Source organism: Piliocolobus tephrosceles, chromosome 8, assembly GCF_002776525.5.
Source record: "Piliocolobus tephrosceles isolate RC106 chromosome 8, ASM277652v3, whole genome shotgun sequence".
NCBI classification, from domain to species: Eukaryota; Metazoa; Chordata; class Mammalia; order Primates; family Cercopithecidae; genus Piliocolobus; species Piliocolobus tephrosceles.
The window spans coordinates 76,319,810-76,338,756 of NC_045441.1; the positions used below are offsets into that span (position 1 = coordinate 76,319,810).

The following is an 18,947-nucleotide window of genomic DNA, read 5'->3' on the forward strand; positions in this document are numbered from 1 at the left end:
TATAGTTACATAGCTACCGCTACTCGTGCTCTTTGATTTTCCCTATAGATTTGAATTCCTCCCTGGGGTCAGTCACTTTCAGTCTGAATAACTTTCTTTTATATGTCTTGTAAGGTGGGTCTGTGGCTACGAATTTCTCAAAGAAGTGAATGTCTTTATTTTGCCTTCATTTTTGAAAGATAGCTTTGCTAGGTAATGATTCTTGATTGATAGTTGTGGTTATTTTTTTCTTTTTTTCTTTGAGTCCTAGGAATACACCACACCACTGTCTTCTGGTCATCCTTATTTCTGATGAGAAGTCTGCAGTTTATTTTATTGGGGTTCCCTTGTAAGTGGAAATTCATTTTCTGTTGCTGCTTTCAGGATATTTTCCTTGTCTTTGGGTTTCAGCATTTGTACCATGCTGTGTCTGTGGAACTCTTTGCTTTAATCTTACTTGGAGTTTACAGCCTGTTAGGTTTACAGTTAAAGTTTTTCATCAAGTTTGAGAAATTTTATTCCATTATTTATTTGAATATTTTCTACTCCTTTTTCTTTGATCTACCCTTCTGGCATTCCTGTTACATGTAGGCTGATTTGCTTAATGGTATCCCACATTTCACTGAGGATCTCTTAGTTTCTCTTCATTGTTTATCCTTTCTCATCTTCAGACTGCAGACTACCTATCAATCTATCTTGAAGTTTGCTAACTCTTTCCTTCTATTAGTTCAATGTTTGTTTATATGCCTTTAATGCATTTTTCACTTCAGTTTTTGTACTGAACTCTAGAATCTACATTTGGTTCTTTTTTTCAAAAAAATTTCTAGCTCTATTTGGTGAAATATAGTAATCATACTTCCATTTACTTCATTAAGTATGGTTTCTTTTAGTTCTTTGAAAAAACACGTAAACACATACACAACTTTGAAGTCTTGGTTAAATCCATCTTGTTGCTCTCATAGGCAGTTTATGTTGCCTGCATCCCTGCCTGTGTAGGGGTCAGAGTTTCTGGCTTCTTTGTATGCCTCATGTATATATATATATATGTATTTTTTTAAAGAAATTGACTTTGATAATATATTGTAGCACTGGATATCAGTCCTCCCAGCCCCCAGGTTTGTTATTGTTATTTGCTTGCTTATTTGTTTAGTGATTGGTTGCGCTATTTTGGTGAAGTCTGTTCTCCCTTGTCCTCCCATAGTGTGAATCCTCTCATACTGATCCTGGAAGGGCACAGCCTTGGGCATGTGCATAGTTATCACGCGGTAACAGGTTTTTGTAGTCCACTTAGCAGTTCCTTTCTCTGATCACATCAACTGTTCAGTTTCACTCATTCACTGCCATTGAGTTCCATAATTGTTGCTCTATAGTTTTCAACACTGCCCTGGGGCACAAATTACTCTACAGGTTGAAATAAGCCTGAATTTAATTTATAGTTTTTGAGATCAGTTTTTGAGATGTGTTGTGATCCCAGAAGGGCTCTTTTTAGCTGTCTGTTTTCCTGGTTCTGTCTGGTAAACTATCTGTTTCAGCTTAGCTACACATTTAGCACACCTACCAGTCTTTTCTTAATTGCTTTACACCACTACCTTGATTGTTTTGTGGATGCCGTCAGGCTTGAACATTGAAAATAATGTTAGCTCTTTTGAAAAGAGATTCTGAGCTCTCTGATTTTGATCTGCCTCTCTCCCTGGTCAAAATCTCTGCACCAAGATTCTGGAGCTGGGGGAAGGGACAATGGCACATTTCTTTCTGAGTGACACTCTTGCTTTAGCAGTGGAGTGTGTGGGAGAGTGGGGTGCTGCTATTGCTTCTGGACTACTTAGCTTGCTTTTCCCACCATGAAACCTCTGCTTTACACATGGACCATGGTGAAGAAAATTGGGGTCCCATGTTCTCAGCATGTTGAACCCAAGGTAAAATCTCTATCCCTCAAGTCAGTGTTGGGCTGAAAAAGGGAGTCCCCACCTTGTATTCACAATTGCCTGGAACTTATCTCCTGAAACAAGTAGCTGGGGCTAATGTCTTGCCTCTTCCAGGAAGACACAGTAGCTCTCCAACTGGGAGCTGGCAGGAGAGGTAGCTCTGTGTTCTCTGCTGCATCCACCTGAAGTAGAGTTTTCTTAAAGTTGAATTGGGGGCAAGGAGGGAGTGGAGCATGATTCAAATGCCACAGAATCTTCCTGTTTTTACCAAGTTGTTATTAGTTTTATCAGATAAACGTTTTTCTTTCTTTCTTTCTTCTTTCTTTCTTTCTTTACTTGCTGTATGCTGTATGCTATTAGGACTGCTCCCAGATATTTTAAATAGTTGTGCGGTTTCTGTTTTGTTGTTTATCATTTTTACCAGTTTTACTGGGAAGCAGATTTATGGAGCATTTCACATGGGTTTGCTATGCCTTGTAATATTATTTAGTTCTGCTATTTCTTGACTGTGTCATTGATTATGAGAGGTGGGCAAAAACAATTTTGGTGTGTAATGGGGCTTATATTTGAAAATTACTAATATGCTTTTCTGTTTGTCTTTGTGAATGAAATGATATTCACCCTAGTGTACCTAGGGCACTTATTTGTCAGTAGAGAGATTAGAATTTGATATAGAAGAATGAAAATAAAACAGCTAAAGTAAAACTCAGCTACCGTCTCAAAAAATTGAATTTTGTAATCCCACTGTAGTTTGAGAGCCAAGTTTAATTGAGGGAGAAAGGATATTCCAGTTTTTTTCCTTACCATTTAAAATATCAATAACTACCAAGATCACTCCTATCCAGAACAATAAAACCTTGAGACTCCATGGTAGAATGAAGATATAAATTGAAAGACGTTAAACAGGGGAATTTTTTCCAGATAGGAGCATTTTGGAAGAAGAAGAGACAAAGTTTCAGATATATCTAGATTTTCACTTTCTGTGGGAAGCATTAGGAGAGGTGGAGTGTTAAACTAAGAGGAGGAATGAGCACAGAGTTTTTGAACCACACTCCTTTTTTTGGGAATCTAAGAGGAGACCATCATGCAGTAGATCTTATTCACCACAGGCATCTGAGCCTCCCTGGGGGTGACTGGCATGATAAGACTAAGAGAAGAACAGTTGAGGACCTCCCTTAAATATTCTGAGGCATGGGCAATAAAGTGAGAGTCAGTATGCCAAGAGAGCTGCTGTGGTGGATAAAGGCATGGCATGGGCTGAAGGTAGACCTCTAGGATGGCGAAAGGACACAAGGCATCGACTCAAGGTCTGGAGACACTGACAGCTAAGAGGAGACTAAATCATCAAAAGAGAGACAGCCAATGCTCCCTAGGAACATTGCCACGCTAAGCCAAAAGAACAAATCACAAGTTCACCAGCTACACACTCTAGCACAGGGTGCCAGTGCCCAGACGGACAAAGGACATCATGCCAGAGGGCAACAGATGTCAGCCAGCATGCTGCCAGGGACTAGCACAAAGCCAGAGTTCCTCATCCTCCCTATCTCCACTAAGGCCATTAGATCATGTAAACCTCATCTTTCTTCCCTCTACAATTGGTCATGATCTCAGAGAGAGATGCAGATGAGAGGGGGACACTATGAGTTTGGGCATTTCTACCCAAGATTAATGGAACATACTAACAGGGACTGTTTAAAAGAAGAAAGTGAGCTAAAATTGTTTATTTTATATATTTTCTCCATGTCAACTAGTAGTATTATAAATGGCTGCAGATAAAGTAAAGGAACTGCATTCTCTCTGCACCTCTGATTTATAAGGTGAGTAAATTCTAGCAATGCTACAAGTGTAATAATGTATATGAGTGTGCTGAACACATAATAAATATTATTTTTCTCTTTACCTCCCCCTTTTTTTTTTTCTTTTCCTTACACCAAAGTGGGCATTTTTCCAATATACATTCTTGGCCACTTAGCATCCAAACACCCATTGTTTTAAAAGGAAGGATATAAAAATAGATCAAAGTTGAGTCATAGCATCCCCAAACATTATGGGAAGCTGAACTGGGGCAGTTATTTGTCTGCCTTGTCCCTCACAGCTAACACAGGGGCATGTAACCCAGACCTAGCTAATGGACTTCCTTGAGGGAGTAATGTCAAGAGGCAGAGAGAGTTAGAGATTTCCAAGGCAGTAGTGACTACAGAGTTTAAATCATGAGCCTAACAGAGAGTATCCAGAGACAGGAAGTCAGGAGGCTCAGGTCTTCTAACCAGGAGGGTTCAGTGGTATGATCTTACTGTGTTAGCTGCTGTCTTAGTCTGCTTGGGCTGCCATAACAAATAGCATAAACTGGGTGGCTTAAACAAGGACAATTTATTTTCTCATAGTTCTGGAAGCTGGGAAGTCCAAGATCAAGGTGCCAGCCAGTTCAGTTTCTGGTGAAAGCTCTCTTTCTGGCTCGCAGTCAGCTGCCTTCTTGCAGTGTCCTCACATAGCCTTTCCTCGGTGAATGCAAACACAGGGAGAAAGATCTCTCTCTCTCTCTTCCTTTTCTAATAAGGCCACCAATTAGAGATCCCTACCCTTATGACTTCATTTAACGTTAATTATCTCTTAAAAGCCCTTTTCCAAATATAGTCATATTAGGGGTTAAGCCTTCAATATACGAATTGTGGGGATACACAATCCAGTCCATAGCAGCTACCTAATTTACTTTTTATTTCAAACCTAATGCTCTGGCTTTTTTTTTTTTTTTTGTCAATTCTATTAAGTATTTCATATCTTCTCAACAAAACTTTTTTTCTGTTTAAATTTAATTAGAGTTAGTTTCTATTGTCAGCAACCACAAACTCAGTCTGGTACAGAAACTACCATCATTAGACAGTCACATGGGAAGCTGATGTTGGTTATCTGCCCTGGCTGATGCTAAAGAAAGTGAAAATTCAGTAAGAGTTCAGGAATGGGAATCTGTCAACTGTAACAAATAGCTACATAATTTTTCTTCTATGGTGGTCTTTAATCAAGTGTCCATTGAAAAGAAGGACTTAAGGGATCAAATTTTCACTGCTATTGAATAGTGTAAATGGCATGAAGAATTTAAAGACACTAGGGTGAGGTGGATACTTCTAACGGGACTGGACAGCTTTAAGAAATAGATGGTAGGCTCAAGTCTCTATATTTTATCTATAGGCATAGACCCACAGACTTTCTGTGCTTGTGATAAGTGTCTACAAAAATGTCAAAGTCAAAAGCAAAGTTTAAATTCTGTGGGTTTCTGAACAACGTCTGTGGAATTGCTAGTGTCACCAGGTGACCTATGTGAAAGTGACAGCAATAATCAGGAAATAATGGGAAATTGAATGTAGGTAAGAATATGGAGGCCTGGGAGTACCTCCAAACCATATTCTACACTAAGCCTTGCTTGACAGCCAAAGATCTAGCTCCTTTCTCTTTGCATCTTCATCATCCTACATCAGGGCTGAGCCAGTTCTGTATCTGTAGCTCTTGACAATCTCACCTTCAACATGGAGCATCATGTCAGCAGAACCTGGAGAGGAAGCTGTAGCTGGTACTATAAGACCTAGTTAAGATATTATGTAGGCCAGAGGATGGAGGAAAAAACCTTTGAAAACATAAGGATCCACTACCTTAAGAAAGTCTGTATTGGTCTAGTCATCTGATAAACTCCAAAGTATATATGAATACCTCAATTCTCTAATATTAAGAGTCAAAATGCCTAGTGGGTCATTCTGGGTTTTGCAGGCAACATGTTCAACATTTGCATGTACTTATTCAATCCATTTACCCAGTGGTTCAAAAGTTTTTACTTTCAAATGGCTATACTACTTGGAAATTATGATCCAGCTGACCCAATGGTACCTCAAGTGTCTATGGGAAATCAAACAAATGTCCCTAAGAGGTGATTCACAGAAGAGGTGCTTGGATTTTAGAATAATAACGTGGCCTCTTTATTGCATTACTACTCTTCTTTTGAGAGAGATGTCTTGGATTGCTACTGGGCCTGAGTAGAGATTAAACCTTGACCACAAGATACCAGGTGACTATCAAAACAAACTATGCATTATGCACCAGGTTGTGGAAATTTCCTCCTCCTTCCTCCAGTGCGGCTTGCATCTTTCCAGCAGATTAAGAAATTCTCATTCCCCCAAGGGGACCATAGTGAACTTGGTGTTTCTAGAGATGTCTGGCATTATCTTTGTCATTCAACAGCATTTCTTGGGTATTTATGATAAGTTGGTCATTTACTCTCTATAATAAAGATGCAAAAGACTGGCTCCCTAAGCTCAGGACCTCATGGTCAGTACAGAAATGGGTTCATAATAGGCAATGCAGAGGCAGCCTTGGAGGGGACCATAATTTCTTTTTCCTTTCTTGCTACTTGGAATAAAATTATGTGTTTAAAATATATTGGGGCAAAGGTATCCTTCTCCAAGTCAGTGCTGCCCATTCTTGGCCTTCTTTCCCTGCAGAGAAGGAAGGTCTAACCTTGTTGAAAGAACAGTATTCATGGAGACTTTATACTTATATCTTGCTTGTTTATATCACACTCTGGAGTGTTTCTCATAACAGATAATTATGATCAAAAATTAATACCCACTATGATGAGAATGTTCATTGCACTGCAGAGTAGAGAAAGAATACTTAAGCTTGGGCAAATCCAAAGTACCTACCCCTTCATTTTCAAAATTAAAATGGGAATGTGTAAAAACTTGAATGCACTAGAATCCATTAGAGGCAGAACAAATCAATACTCTGAGATCATTAGTTTGAATATCATTAAACTGCTCACAGTTGAACAATGACAAAAAATAATCAGCATGCCTTCCTACATTATAAGCAACAGCAAGCCAAAGTGGATGTTATATATGCCACAGCTTCAAATGTTAGCCACCCAACAGCCTCGTTGTGTCATAAAATTCAGTAGTTGTTTTCTGCCACTGAAAGGCGCAGTTGTCATGAAAACATTGCCACAGCTCAAACCCCACAGTGGAGCCAGCCCACATCTGCTGCATGGTAGAACCTCACTGCCAAGTGTTCACTGCTCCGCGCAGCTCTCCTGCCAACCACCTCCCCACAGCAGGTGAAAGTGAGCACGAGCACCCTCGATGGCCAGGCAGCCGGGTGACTGCCGGCAGCCAAGGGTCAAGGCATCATTGCCTGTGGGGAGGGGCAGTTTGCTGAACCCAAATCGAAAGGTTTTTCTGTCCAAATCCATCCAGGACTGCTTAAATGTCAAGAACTACGGTAGCTAGCTTTGGGTTCTGTATTGTGGAATCTGAACCATCTAAATGCCTTTTACCACAAAAAAGCTTGATGGATCTTGTGAACAAAACAGAAAGAACTTCTGCCAATGGCTGAGAAATAAATTCCTCCTTTCCTGCTGCTTGGACCACAGCATAATGAGGGCTCCCAAGCTCTCCTTGCAGTAATAAAACGGAATGTACAGCCTTTTCCTTTTGATGTGTTCCAGTTTAAAACTTTAGAGCTGATGCCTTTTCATCCTTAATTTATCTTCCCTTGTAAATATTTCTTTACCACTTCCAATATCTTAAGAACACATTTTAAAAAATAATTCACTCCTTCTCCTATTTCAGTTGTATAACTTTATGCTATGGGTCAAGTTTTGGGCTAAATAAACATGCCTCCAGCTACAGCTCTGCAAATACCTCTGGCAGCAAATTAAGTCAAACAAATGTTTTGGTTGGGTGGTGAGGATGTTTTTTAACAATCTTCCTGTTCTTGTCTGGAGGCCCAAGGATAGACTAGGAGAACTCTCACAGGCTTTTCTAATTTTGTATTTTCTTTTTCTTTTCTTTCTTTTCCCCCCAACTTTGTATTTTCAGCCACGTTAATATACAGGTCTCATTCGTTGGGTTGCTTGGTTGAAAAGCTGACCACCAGAGGGTGCTACTTGTTTGCTTCTAAAATTCATTTCACTGGGGCTTGAAAAATGGAGGCCCTGCTACAAAAGAATTGTCCCCACAACAGCTTGTATAGGAAAGATTTTCAGAATGCCTGACGGCACCCCGGACTTCAAGGAATCTGATTCACTTTGCTTTTGGCGTTATTTATTTAGAACCAAAACTGAAAACCTGTAGCTTGCACAAACAAAAGTGCACTGACTTTTATATTTCCTGTAAATCACTAGGTGGGGAATGCTAATCATTTTTGTATTTCATGGCTTTTGTCCATATTTACTACATAACAACAAGGAACCCAGAATTCCAACATCGTCTTTACCACACCAAAAAATAAAATAACATAAAGTAAAAAGAGGATTTGTTTTGCTATAACAACGTTAGCCTCTAACAACGAAACTTTCACTTCTCCTGTTTTCAGAATACACATCTCCCTCTTCTGCTTTTGCATAATCTTGCTCTGATAAAGTTTTGAATTCTAGGAGGTATTTACCAACTTCGACTTCTCTTATGAGTGTATTTTTATGATTCTCTGATATCCGTATGTGACTTTTTCACTTGATATTTTCTGGCATACACAAAGAAGTTATGGGGTTCAATTTCCATTCACCTCAATGGAAGTTTGCACGGGAAAATACTTTTAAATTGTGGTCAGAAACTCTCGTGTGTTGTCACCTCAACTGGCAAACCAAATCAGTGGTCAGCAAAGGTTTTCTGTAAAGGGCCAGGTTATAGTAAAGATTTCAGGCTTTTTGAGCCATAAGGTGTCTTTCACAACCTCTCAACCCTGCCACTGCAGCAATAAAGTAACCACAGATGTCCATGGTTGGATGTGGCTGTATTCTAATAGAACCTTATTTCTGGGAACAGGTGGTGGGCTATAGTTTGCTAACCCATGCAAATGATGAATCTTAATGTATGCTTAAGATTCTTAAGGTATGCTTAATGTGTTCTTATTGATAAAATTCAGCACTATTTCTATTATACTGTTCTTTGATGATTTTTGTTCTCCTCACATGATTTCGATGTAGTGAGATAAACCTCTTTAGTTTATCTAATTTAAAGTTGCCAGGTCACTTGGAAGAGTATCACTGAGTTCCCTCTCCATAGCTTTCAAACTCAGAGGAGCCTTTGGCTTTCAGTGTTACTAGTTTGTATCCTACGAAGAGCTCTTATTTTAAGAGGAAATCAACAAGGAAGATGTTACTTCCTGGCAATTTCTCCAGAGATAATAAGGAAAATAAGCTGAAGACATAGTTTACCTTCAGACTGATGTGTGGCAAGAGGAGTCTGGGTCTCCTTTGAGTAGGATACTACTTCCCTTGGCAGGAAATCCACTTGGGTGACCTTTGACACGCCCAGTTTATGCAGTCTTCTTCTGTAAGTAACAAAGAATAAATGCTTAGAGAGGGGAGGCATTCCTTGCAAAAGAGCTATCAGTAATAAAAGCAAGCATTAAAACAAACAAACCACAAATACCCTCAGCTTCTGAGTGCAAGGGGCAGGATCATGAAGCAGAACTGCCTCTGGGCTGGAAGTCAAGACATGTGGGCTCTTGGCCCACGTTGGCCCTTATAGGCTGGGTGATGTCAGATAAGACCCTCAACTTTCCTATCTGTAAAGTCTTGGTCCAGCTTAAACGAGACCTCTTCCATTCCGAGTATCCCAGATTCTGCTTGGTTAAAATTTATTGAGGGAACTTTCACTTGCAATACAGGATTCTAGTCTCTTAGGAAAGAAGGAGAAAAGGACAGTAATGCTTCTTAAATTTGAAAAAACAAAAAGAGAGGTGGGTTCCTTAGTGGTGTAACACATTCTCCATCATAGCAGTGAGGGGATTATATTTAAAGAGTGAGTATAACATTTCTCATTTCTGCAGAATAGGAACTAACACAGATCAGCATGTGAATTTGCTTGAAAGACACATTGATACAGCACAGAAGAGTGAAAGGGGGCACTGGGCTCAGAGTGATAAAGCCTTAGCACAGCATTCCAGACCTAACTGTGACCATGTAAGGAACCATTTCTGAATATTTATGTAGCACTTGAAGGGTTTTCAGGCGTCTTTAGATTCATTATGTTACATGCCTTTATGACACCTCTATGAAGTGTGTGGATAGATGTCATAATCTCCATTTTACAGATGAGGATAGCGAGATTCCATTAAGAGATGTGCCCAAGTTTATACAACTTGTAAATTGTAGAAGAAAGGTTACAGGTATTGGTCCATTGTTTTTCTACCAACTCAAACTCCTAACTAAGGTTCTTACTGGTGAGTTCTTGAGTTGCTGCAAAAATCGGAAGTGCCTCCTAAGACACCCGGGAAGCGTCCAGTAGTGGGGGTATAATAGTATCACCTGGTGGTAAAATACATAACCCCTTTTTTCACCAGCTGTGTGTCTCATCTTGAACAAGTCACTAATCTCTCTGTGCCTCTGCTTCCTCATCTGTAAAATGGAGACAGAGGTACTTTCTAATACGATTGTTATGGGTAATGTCTATGTACCACATACACATAATGCATATGCCACATATATATTATGTAGTCATATGTACATAATTTACAAACATATATATTTTAAAACAGCTTCTGGAACATTATTTTTAGTATATGGTTATTACATTATTAGTATTAGACATATTCTACTATATTTCTAAAAATTTCCAGGCATGGAGTGTGTGCGTCTCTGTGAGAGAAAAATAAAAAAAGGCATACTACCCATTTAGCCAAAATCCTGCATTCCCTAGCTCTGTAGGAGCAACAGAAGAATACTCTATGCGTATTATTGTCCTTAATTGTTACTAGCGGATGGCACAGCCTTATTTCTTTTTCTTTAAATTATTATTAATAGGAATAAAGTGAGAGAATGCATGACAGTTAGGAATTTTCACATACAATTTCTCAAACACTGTAGGAAAACAAAAATTCTTCTTGTCTATGAGTTACTAACACAATCTAAGATGTGCTCAGAGTAGGTACAAGCAAATAAACAAACAAACACTGGTTAGAGGACAAGCCTCGCTGGCTGTCTCTGTGGTCTAAGTGACCATGACTTCAGCCCAGGTTCCACGCAGACCTGGACCACACGGGCCTGTTTCACTGGGAGCTCTGGGCCACAGAATGCAAGAGAGGCCAGACTGGGCCCAGGCTGAGCTTTGCACAAGTGACAAACCTTGCCCCCTCCTTACACAGAAATGGGGAAAGTACATACCACATATCAGAAACAAAATCACCAAATGAGGGAAAACCCTCAAAGTTTCAAAGTAAGACATTCAAGATATTATTTTAAAACCTCCTTGGGTCAGAAAAGAATGTTTTCCTGCCTGAAATGGGTCTTTCTTGAAACACCTAAAGAAGAAAACATGAAAAGACATCGCAGGACTGCTTGAGGCAAAGCCTCTCTGCTGCTTAGTAGCCCACAGCATCTTTCTGAGGCCCCAGTAGATCGGTCTTTATTATAAACAAGGATGTGGAAAATAATCCACTTCAAATTGAGGCCACCCGAGCCCAGAGAGATCACCCTAAACCCTCAACTGCCCTGGACACCTGCATGAGACCCAGGGAGCTCCAGCTCTGGTTAAATGGTAGCTACACCTACAGGCAGGGTTTCCAGGGCATCCTGCTACCATGATGTAAGCTGCAGCCCTATCTGGTTTGGGACCAGCAACAGGTGCTGGGCAACAGGAGGCTGATGTGTAATTTGATACTCCACCATGGCGGACTGAAACCAGCAGGTGAACCCATACGGCACAATGGTGAGGTCATGCACTCATTCTGAAACTGGGTTCATAGCTCCGCTTTGAACATACTGCTGAATGGTAGGGGAAAGCTTTGGACAAGCAACAAACTTCTCTAAGCCTCATGTTTCTTTTCTGTAAAATGGGTACCTGTCATTGAGTTGTGAGGACTGAATGAAGCTAATGCTTATATAGCACTTAGTTTAGTGCCTGGTACCTATTAAGTGGCTCTTGGCTCAAGCAGCTCTACTTTAGCTTTTCTGAGGATTATAATAATGTTTATATTTGTCAAAGAAAATCAGAGAAAGCAGATTTAGGAGTGTCCTAAATTAAAGATTCCTTAAGATAGTAGAGTTGAAGATGATCTCTGACAATAAAATAAGAATCATACTCCTAATTTCTTTCTATGGGCACATAGATAGGATGTGGCTGCTTGGGAGAGTTCATTTGCTTTTCCTTAACTTCTTTTCCTCTGAAACATCTGTTTTCAAAACGTAGGTGGAGTAAGTGTGTTTATCCCACTAAAACAAAACCTTTTCTTTTCTCAACAATCATTGAAAAGTTTCAACCAGTTCTTCACTGATGCTATGTTTCTGAGTTCAGGGTCCCACTTGTACCCAAGACATCAAAAAGAAATAAAAGCTGAGTTGTCATCATTCGATTTTCCCAATGTACTGATCAGCCGACACACTGATAGGCTTGTGGTTCTTCTGGCTTGAGGGTGAATCTGTCTCAAATAATTTATAATTTTAAAGCAATTCCTTATAACACTTCTTAGAGGGTACTGGTAGATTACTGTATCTTTCCATATGATCTCTGGATGGATGAAGCTGCATTTATATCAAATGCTTTTATTCTTTGTGCCTATTTTGCTGCTGTTTTAGTAACCAGGGACTTACAATATGCCAAACACTTTTCATACATCATCTTATTTTATCCTCATTAAAATTTTATATCATATTCCAATGAAAATTGGAACAGATGAGAAAACTGAGGCTCAAGTAATGTTAAGAAATTTTCCAAAATCACAAAAGTAGTGACAGAGTTGGGCTTTGGCTCTACGCAAAAGTAAGTCCCAGGGCCATGTACTTAAAAACTTTGAAACTATACTTAAAAACCTTGTTTTCCTGCTGTTCTCTAATGCCTTATAACCATCCACTCATTGAGGCACATTTCTTGAAACCTAATATAGTGGTCCCAGCACATGTGATCATTTTATAAGCATGAGAGAGAATTCTTGAGAAGTAGCCTGGTTTACATTATTAGGACATAATGAAAGGATTATGTTTCTGAGTTAAGTACCACACAATCACTCCCAGCCCTAGCCAGTCCAGAAAGGATGACCAGAAGGTCTCCTCCTTTCATAGCAAAGACCTAAGCAAAGGAGGAAGAGCAAGGCAACACTGTGGCATTCACACCATTGCAGTTCCCATCCCTTCTAGTTAGGCTACAGACTCCATGCTGGCTCCTCAGTTCCAACTCTGTGATACCTTTCCTGCCATCCCACCACCCCTCCTGCATAGCTCATGCCCTGTTCAATGTACACCCAGATACTGCTGCCATAGCCCTTGGTACTTGTCACTGTACAGTCATGTGTGGCTTCATGATGGGTATACCATCTGAGAAGTGCATGTTAAGCAATTTTGTCATTGTGCAAATATCACAGACTGTACTTACGCAAACCTAGATGGTATAGCCTACTGTACACCTAGACTAGATGGGATAGCCTATTGCTCCTAGGCCACAACCCTGTACAGCATATTACTGTACTAAATACTGTAGGCAGTTGTAGCACAATGGTTGAGTATTTGTGTATCTAAAAATAGAAAAGATACAGTAAGTATACAGTATTATAATCATATGGGACCACCATAATACACAGTGCATCACTGACCAAAACATCATTATGTGACACATGACTGTATTCACTTCTTTTTCATGTCTGTCTCCCATGACTAGACTGCGAAGATACTTATTTATCCTTTACTAATTTATGCAATACCCTGGGCCTTAGTTTAGTGTCAGGTACAGAGCGGGCACTAAATAAATGTTCGAGGCAGGAAGGGAGAGAGAAAATGCAGAAATACAAATTGAGACTCAAATTATGTATATCCTGGCTGACAAAGCATCATTTTAAAATCATATGACGTATTTTCACCTTGGTAAAATAAAAGGGTTTATTGAAACTTTAAAATTACTGAACTATAATGCTTTAAATAACTGTGGGAAACAAATATTCAATATCACCTATGCAGTACAATAAAGCCTCATATATTTGGATTAATTGTGCCCAGGGTAAACCAAAACTGGAGAAATCCTAGAGCAGATTCCCAAAGTGTGGTCCCTAACCCCACCAGCAGCAGTGACATCTGGGAGATGGTTAGAAGGCAAATTCACAGTCCCCCCGCCAAACCACTGAGTCAGAAATTTTGGGGTTGGGGTCTGGCAATCTCTTTTAGGGAGCTTGTCCATCTTCCCCCTTTCCCCACAACCCCTTACTCTGGTGATTCTCAAGCCTGCTAAAGGTTGAGTATCACTGGCTTAAAAACATTAGAGTGGAGAGATGAAAACTTCATTGTTTAAGCAGACCTGTTTGAGCTTCCCCACCCTGCCATCAGATCCCACGCTACTCTAGAGGCTTTAGTGCCACTGAAAGGGCTAGACGTCTTTGAACTTCATTATGAAGTCCTATGAGACAAACCAGGTAAAAAGATGAAGGGAAAGGTAAGAAGAAGAGGGCTGCAGAAAGCAGATTGCAGTATATAAAATATTAAGAAACTGGCTCAAGAATCTTTGCTAGATATAAAACTAAAAAGTCAGACAGATGATTCCAGACTGGGCAGTGGAACCGTGGAACCACAGATCCTTGACAAGCTGACTTGGTCTTGTCCTGAAGTGACATGGAGCCAACATCTCCCCAGAGCTAGGGTTTGACTTTCCCCTAAGAGTTTCTTTTCACCTTGTCCTGTCAACTTGGCTAAGAAGGCTGGATGAGCAAATCCATATTGCACGAAAGTTGAAATGTTTCTTCTGGAAAGAAAAATCAGGTCTTAATAAAGAATAAAAAATAAAGCTACTTGAAATTTGAGAAGGTTATTTGCCACTGCTCAAGGTGCAAAGATTTCCAGTTTAACACTAGCATAGTCCAATCCACCCAGGTTCTGTCCATTTGTCCTTGATTGGACATTATGAATCACAAGAAGAAAACTACTTTATTATATGAATCACTGTCCCCATTCCCCTTTCCATTTCTGGCTCAATTGACACTTTGTCTATCCACTCACAATAAGGTTAGTATGACTTTGCTAGTTACTTATAAAGTTGTGTTATCCAAAAACGCTGAAGCTCCAAGTGTAATGTAAGCATGATCTATGATAGCTACTAAAGCTGAAGAAAGTTAGGATTATACAAACTTACTCCCATATAAAAGCATGAGAAACATGTACATTACCAATGGAATTCTAATAAATATACTCTATGTGGCTCTTCTCTCATTTCAAAGATAAAGGAAAATTTGAGGAAAACCTGAATGATATTTCGGGATGTTATGAAAACTTTAAGTACTATTTTTAGTACCATGAAGAATAAATTCTTGCAAAGCATAGAGTTATCTACCAAGATGGAATGCCCTGGCTTTCTCCACATGTTTCTAAAAGAGCTCCATTCCTTTCAGAACTATAAACAATGGAACTTTAGCTTCTAGAATCATTGCATCTACATCCTGAAATAAGAGGAGAGGCAGTTTTGTGCCTACATGTGAAAGCCTAAAGAAAACCCACTAGATTTCAAAGAAACTATCTAGTTACCTTGAAAACTAAAGGCCAAAAATTTAAATGGAAAAATGATTTTGACATATCAAGGACTGGATAGGGGGCTGGTTATGAAAGGCACAGAGAAGCAGCAGAGGTGGTTGGCCAAAGACTTAAGATCAAGACTGCTTTAATTTTTTTGTTGAAATAAAGTTCACACGGTATGAAATTTCCTTATTTAAACTGTATAATTTAGTGGTTATTAGTATATTCACAAAATTGTGCAACCATCACCACTATCTAATTACACAACCTTTTGGTTATCCTCTCAAAAATCCTGTGCCTACTGGCAGTCACTCCCCATTCCCACCTCGCCTAGCCTTTACCAACCACTAATATGTTTTCTACTTACTTTCAAATAAATGGAATAATAAAAGATGTAGCCTTTTTGTCTCACTGTTTTCACTTAGTTTAATATTTTCAAGATTCAACAATGTTGTAGCATGTATCATTATGTCATTCTTTTTTATTGATGGATAAGATTTCACTGTATGGTTATACATTACTTTTAATCCATTCATCAGTTGTTAGACTTTTTATTTGTTTCCACTTTGGGTTATTAGGAATAATGCTACTACAAACATTTGTATACAGTTGGCCCTCTGAATCCACGAGTTCCATATCTGCATATTCAACCAACTGCTGATCAAAAATCTTCAAAGATAAACAACATCACAATTTTTAAAAATATAAATTTTTTAAAATACACTATAACAACAATGTATGTAACATTTACACTGTATTAGGTATTATAAGTAATACAGAGATGTTTTAATTTATATGGGAGGATGTACATAGGTTATATGCAAATGTACACCAGTTTCTATAAAGAACTTGAGCATACTCAGATTTAAGTAACTGAGAACAGGCGAATTCCTAGAACCAATCCCCCCCAAGATATAGAGAGATGGCTGTACACATTTTTGTGTAGACAGATAGTTTCAATTATCTTGAATACGTATCTAGGAGTGGAACTGCTGGGACACATGGCAGGTGATCATATATTTAACATTTCGAGGACCTGTCAAATTATTTTCCAAAGTGTCTGTGCCACTTTACATTCCCACTAGCAGTGTATTAGCATTCTAATTGCTTTACATCCTCCTTAACTTTCATTATCTATTTATTTTATTATAGCATCCCAGTGAATATGAAGTGATATCTCACTTTAGTTTTGAATCATGTTTCTCTGATGGCTAATGATGTTGAGTATCTTTTTCTTGAACTTAGTGGCCATTTGTATATCTTCTTTGGAGAACATGCCTATTTGAATTTTTGTCCATTTAAAAATTGGGTTATTTGTGTTTTTTTAAATCATTGAGTTGTAAGAAATGTTTATAATTGTGGATATTAGAGCTTTATTGAATATATGACTTGCAAATATTTTCATCTATTCTGTAGGTTTTTTACTTTCTCTTTTTTTTCTTTTTTTTTTTTTCTTTTTGATGGAGTCTCGCTCTGTCGCCCAGGATGGAGTACAGTGGCGTGATCTCGGCTCACTGCAAGCTCCACCTCCTGGGTTCACGCTATTCTCCTGCTTCTTTATGGTGTATTTTGAAGTGAAAATATTTTCAATTTTAATGAAATTCAATATATCTACTTTTTCTTTGGTTGCTTATGCTTTTGGTAACACATCTAAAAAATCATTGCCTAACCCAAAGACACAAAGACTTAAACCTATGTTTTCTCCTAAGAGTTTCATAGTTTTAGCTCTCACATTTAGGTCTGTGTTCTATTTTGAGTTAATTTTTGTATATAATGTGAGGTAGTGGTCCAACTTCACTCTTTTGCTGATGGATATCCAATTTTTCTATGCTTAATCTTCTTAATTTTCAGAGATAAAATTGAACAGGGAAAAAAAGAAAGGCTTCTGCCATGAATATTGATTTTCACTGATGCCACTTGCTCCAAGCAGGTGCTAAATCTGAACGATGAAGGATGGATTCAAGGGGAGAGACCCCATCACCTGCAAGCTTCCCAGGGGTTATGAAAGCTCTCAGAACACTTTTGCATGACTCCCACCACTAGCATGAGCATTACTAAAGTCCGACTGAATCAGTTAGATACTATACAATTCAAATTCGGATACTTTGATTTCTGACAGCGATGAATTATATATAGCCAACTTGATGTTTCCGTGCTGCATATTTAAGAAAAGCAAAAAAAAAAAAAAAAAAATTGTAAAAAGAGAGCTGTACTACCTCTATGACTTGGAACATAACAGCATTGGAGAACTGGCTTCAGACAACCAAAGTTCTAGGTAAGATGGCTGCTGTGAGAGTTCCATAGATGTCACCAGCTAATCCTCAAATAAAGGCCCATATCAGAGAATATTATACCTTTTATGCATACTACAAAAAATGGAAGGTAAAGCTGCAAGATAGATGTACTCTGAGATTCGTTGAATATTTCGTTTTAGTATGAGAATGCAAGAACATGTACCAAGAGACAGAAGAGCCAGAATTAAAATATACTTCAGGAATTGAAGAAATTCTTGAGATTCCACAAACTGTGAATCACAAATAACACTCAGCAATGGTCTCTGAATAGAAATCACAGTGTGTTTAATAACTGGATATTATAATGCTGATGGTACATTGGTTAGATCTGGTGGCAGGAGAGGAGTATAGGTAGATAAGGTGGCAGAGGCAGGAGCTTGAGTCAGAAGCCAGAGTGTGGCACTCGGAAGCCAGGAAACCAAAAGGGGTCATTGCAATAATAGGCAGTTTCTAGAGCAGGAATGATTCCTGAAAGGCAAGCAGATAAAACCGGGAACAGATGTTGTTAGGGTATGAGTGTGTCTCCTCCAAAATTTATACTGAAATTTAAACCCCACTGTAGTATTAAAAGATGGGGGGTCTTTTGGAAAGTAATTACATCATGAAGGGTATTCCCTCATGAATTAATTAATGCCTAATGAAAGGGCTACAAGAAATTAGCTTAGGTCCTTTTTGCCCTTCTACCTTCTGCCATGTGAGGATACAGCATTTGCCCTTTTGCCATGTGAGGGTGCAGCAATAAGGCCCTCACAAGACACCAAACCAGTACGTTGTTCTTGGACTTCCCAACCTTCAGAACTGTGAGAAGTAAATCTATATTATTTATAAATTACACAGCCTATGGTATTTAGTTATAATGGCACAAATGTACTAAGAAAGGTATTCTCAGAGACAAAGAATTATTTGACCAGATGACAAAGTAAGTCAAGACCAAGGAATAAAAGAATATCTTCATATTCTTAGGCCAAGGATAAAATAATATCTATTAATTTTTACTCCTGCTATTCATATCATGATATTTCATCGTCAGTATACATTAAAGATGCTGCCATAGATTTTCCTAGTATTCTAAAATTTCTTCAGGTGAGTTTCTGAAAGATGAGTCCCTCAGAATGAGAATGATAATGGTGCTATTTTCTTCCTTCTACAGTATTTTTACATGGGTGGGATACAGTTTCCTGGATGAATGGCAAAGGAACTACTTTGGTCAACATCATATAAGCAACTGTAAATGATGGGCAAAGCACTATGCCAGATCCTTATGATAGAGAGAGAATAAGG

The 18,947-nt window shown here is 38.8% G+C and overlaps 1 protein-coding gene across 9 annotated transcripts in view; it reads right to left on the reverse strand.

Moving 5' to 3' along the window:
- DYNC1I1 (dynein cytoplasmic 1 intermediate chain 1) overlaps nucleotides 1–18,947 on the reverse strand; it is a 342,240-nt gene that overhangs the window by 216,980 nt on the left and 106,313 nt on the right. For all 9 annotated transcript variants that reach the window (XR_002734626.2, XM_023226604.1, XM_023226602.1 and 6 more), the window contains one exon: nucleotides 9,103–9,218. Coding sequence is in view for 8 of the 9 variants with exons in the window: in XM_023226604.1 (XP_023082372.1) it covers nucleotides 9,103–9,218 (116 nt within the window). In the remaining variant the exon portion in view is untranslated. The remainder of the gene's footprint in view (nucleotides 1–9,102; nucleotides 9,219–18,947) is intronic.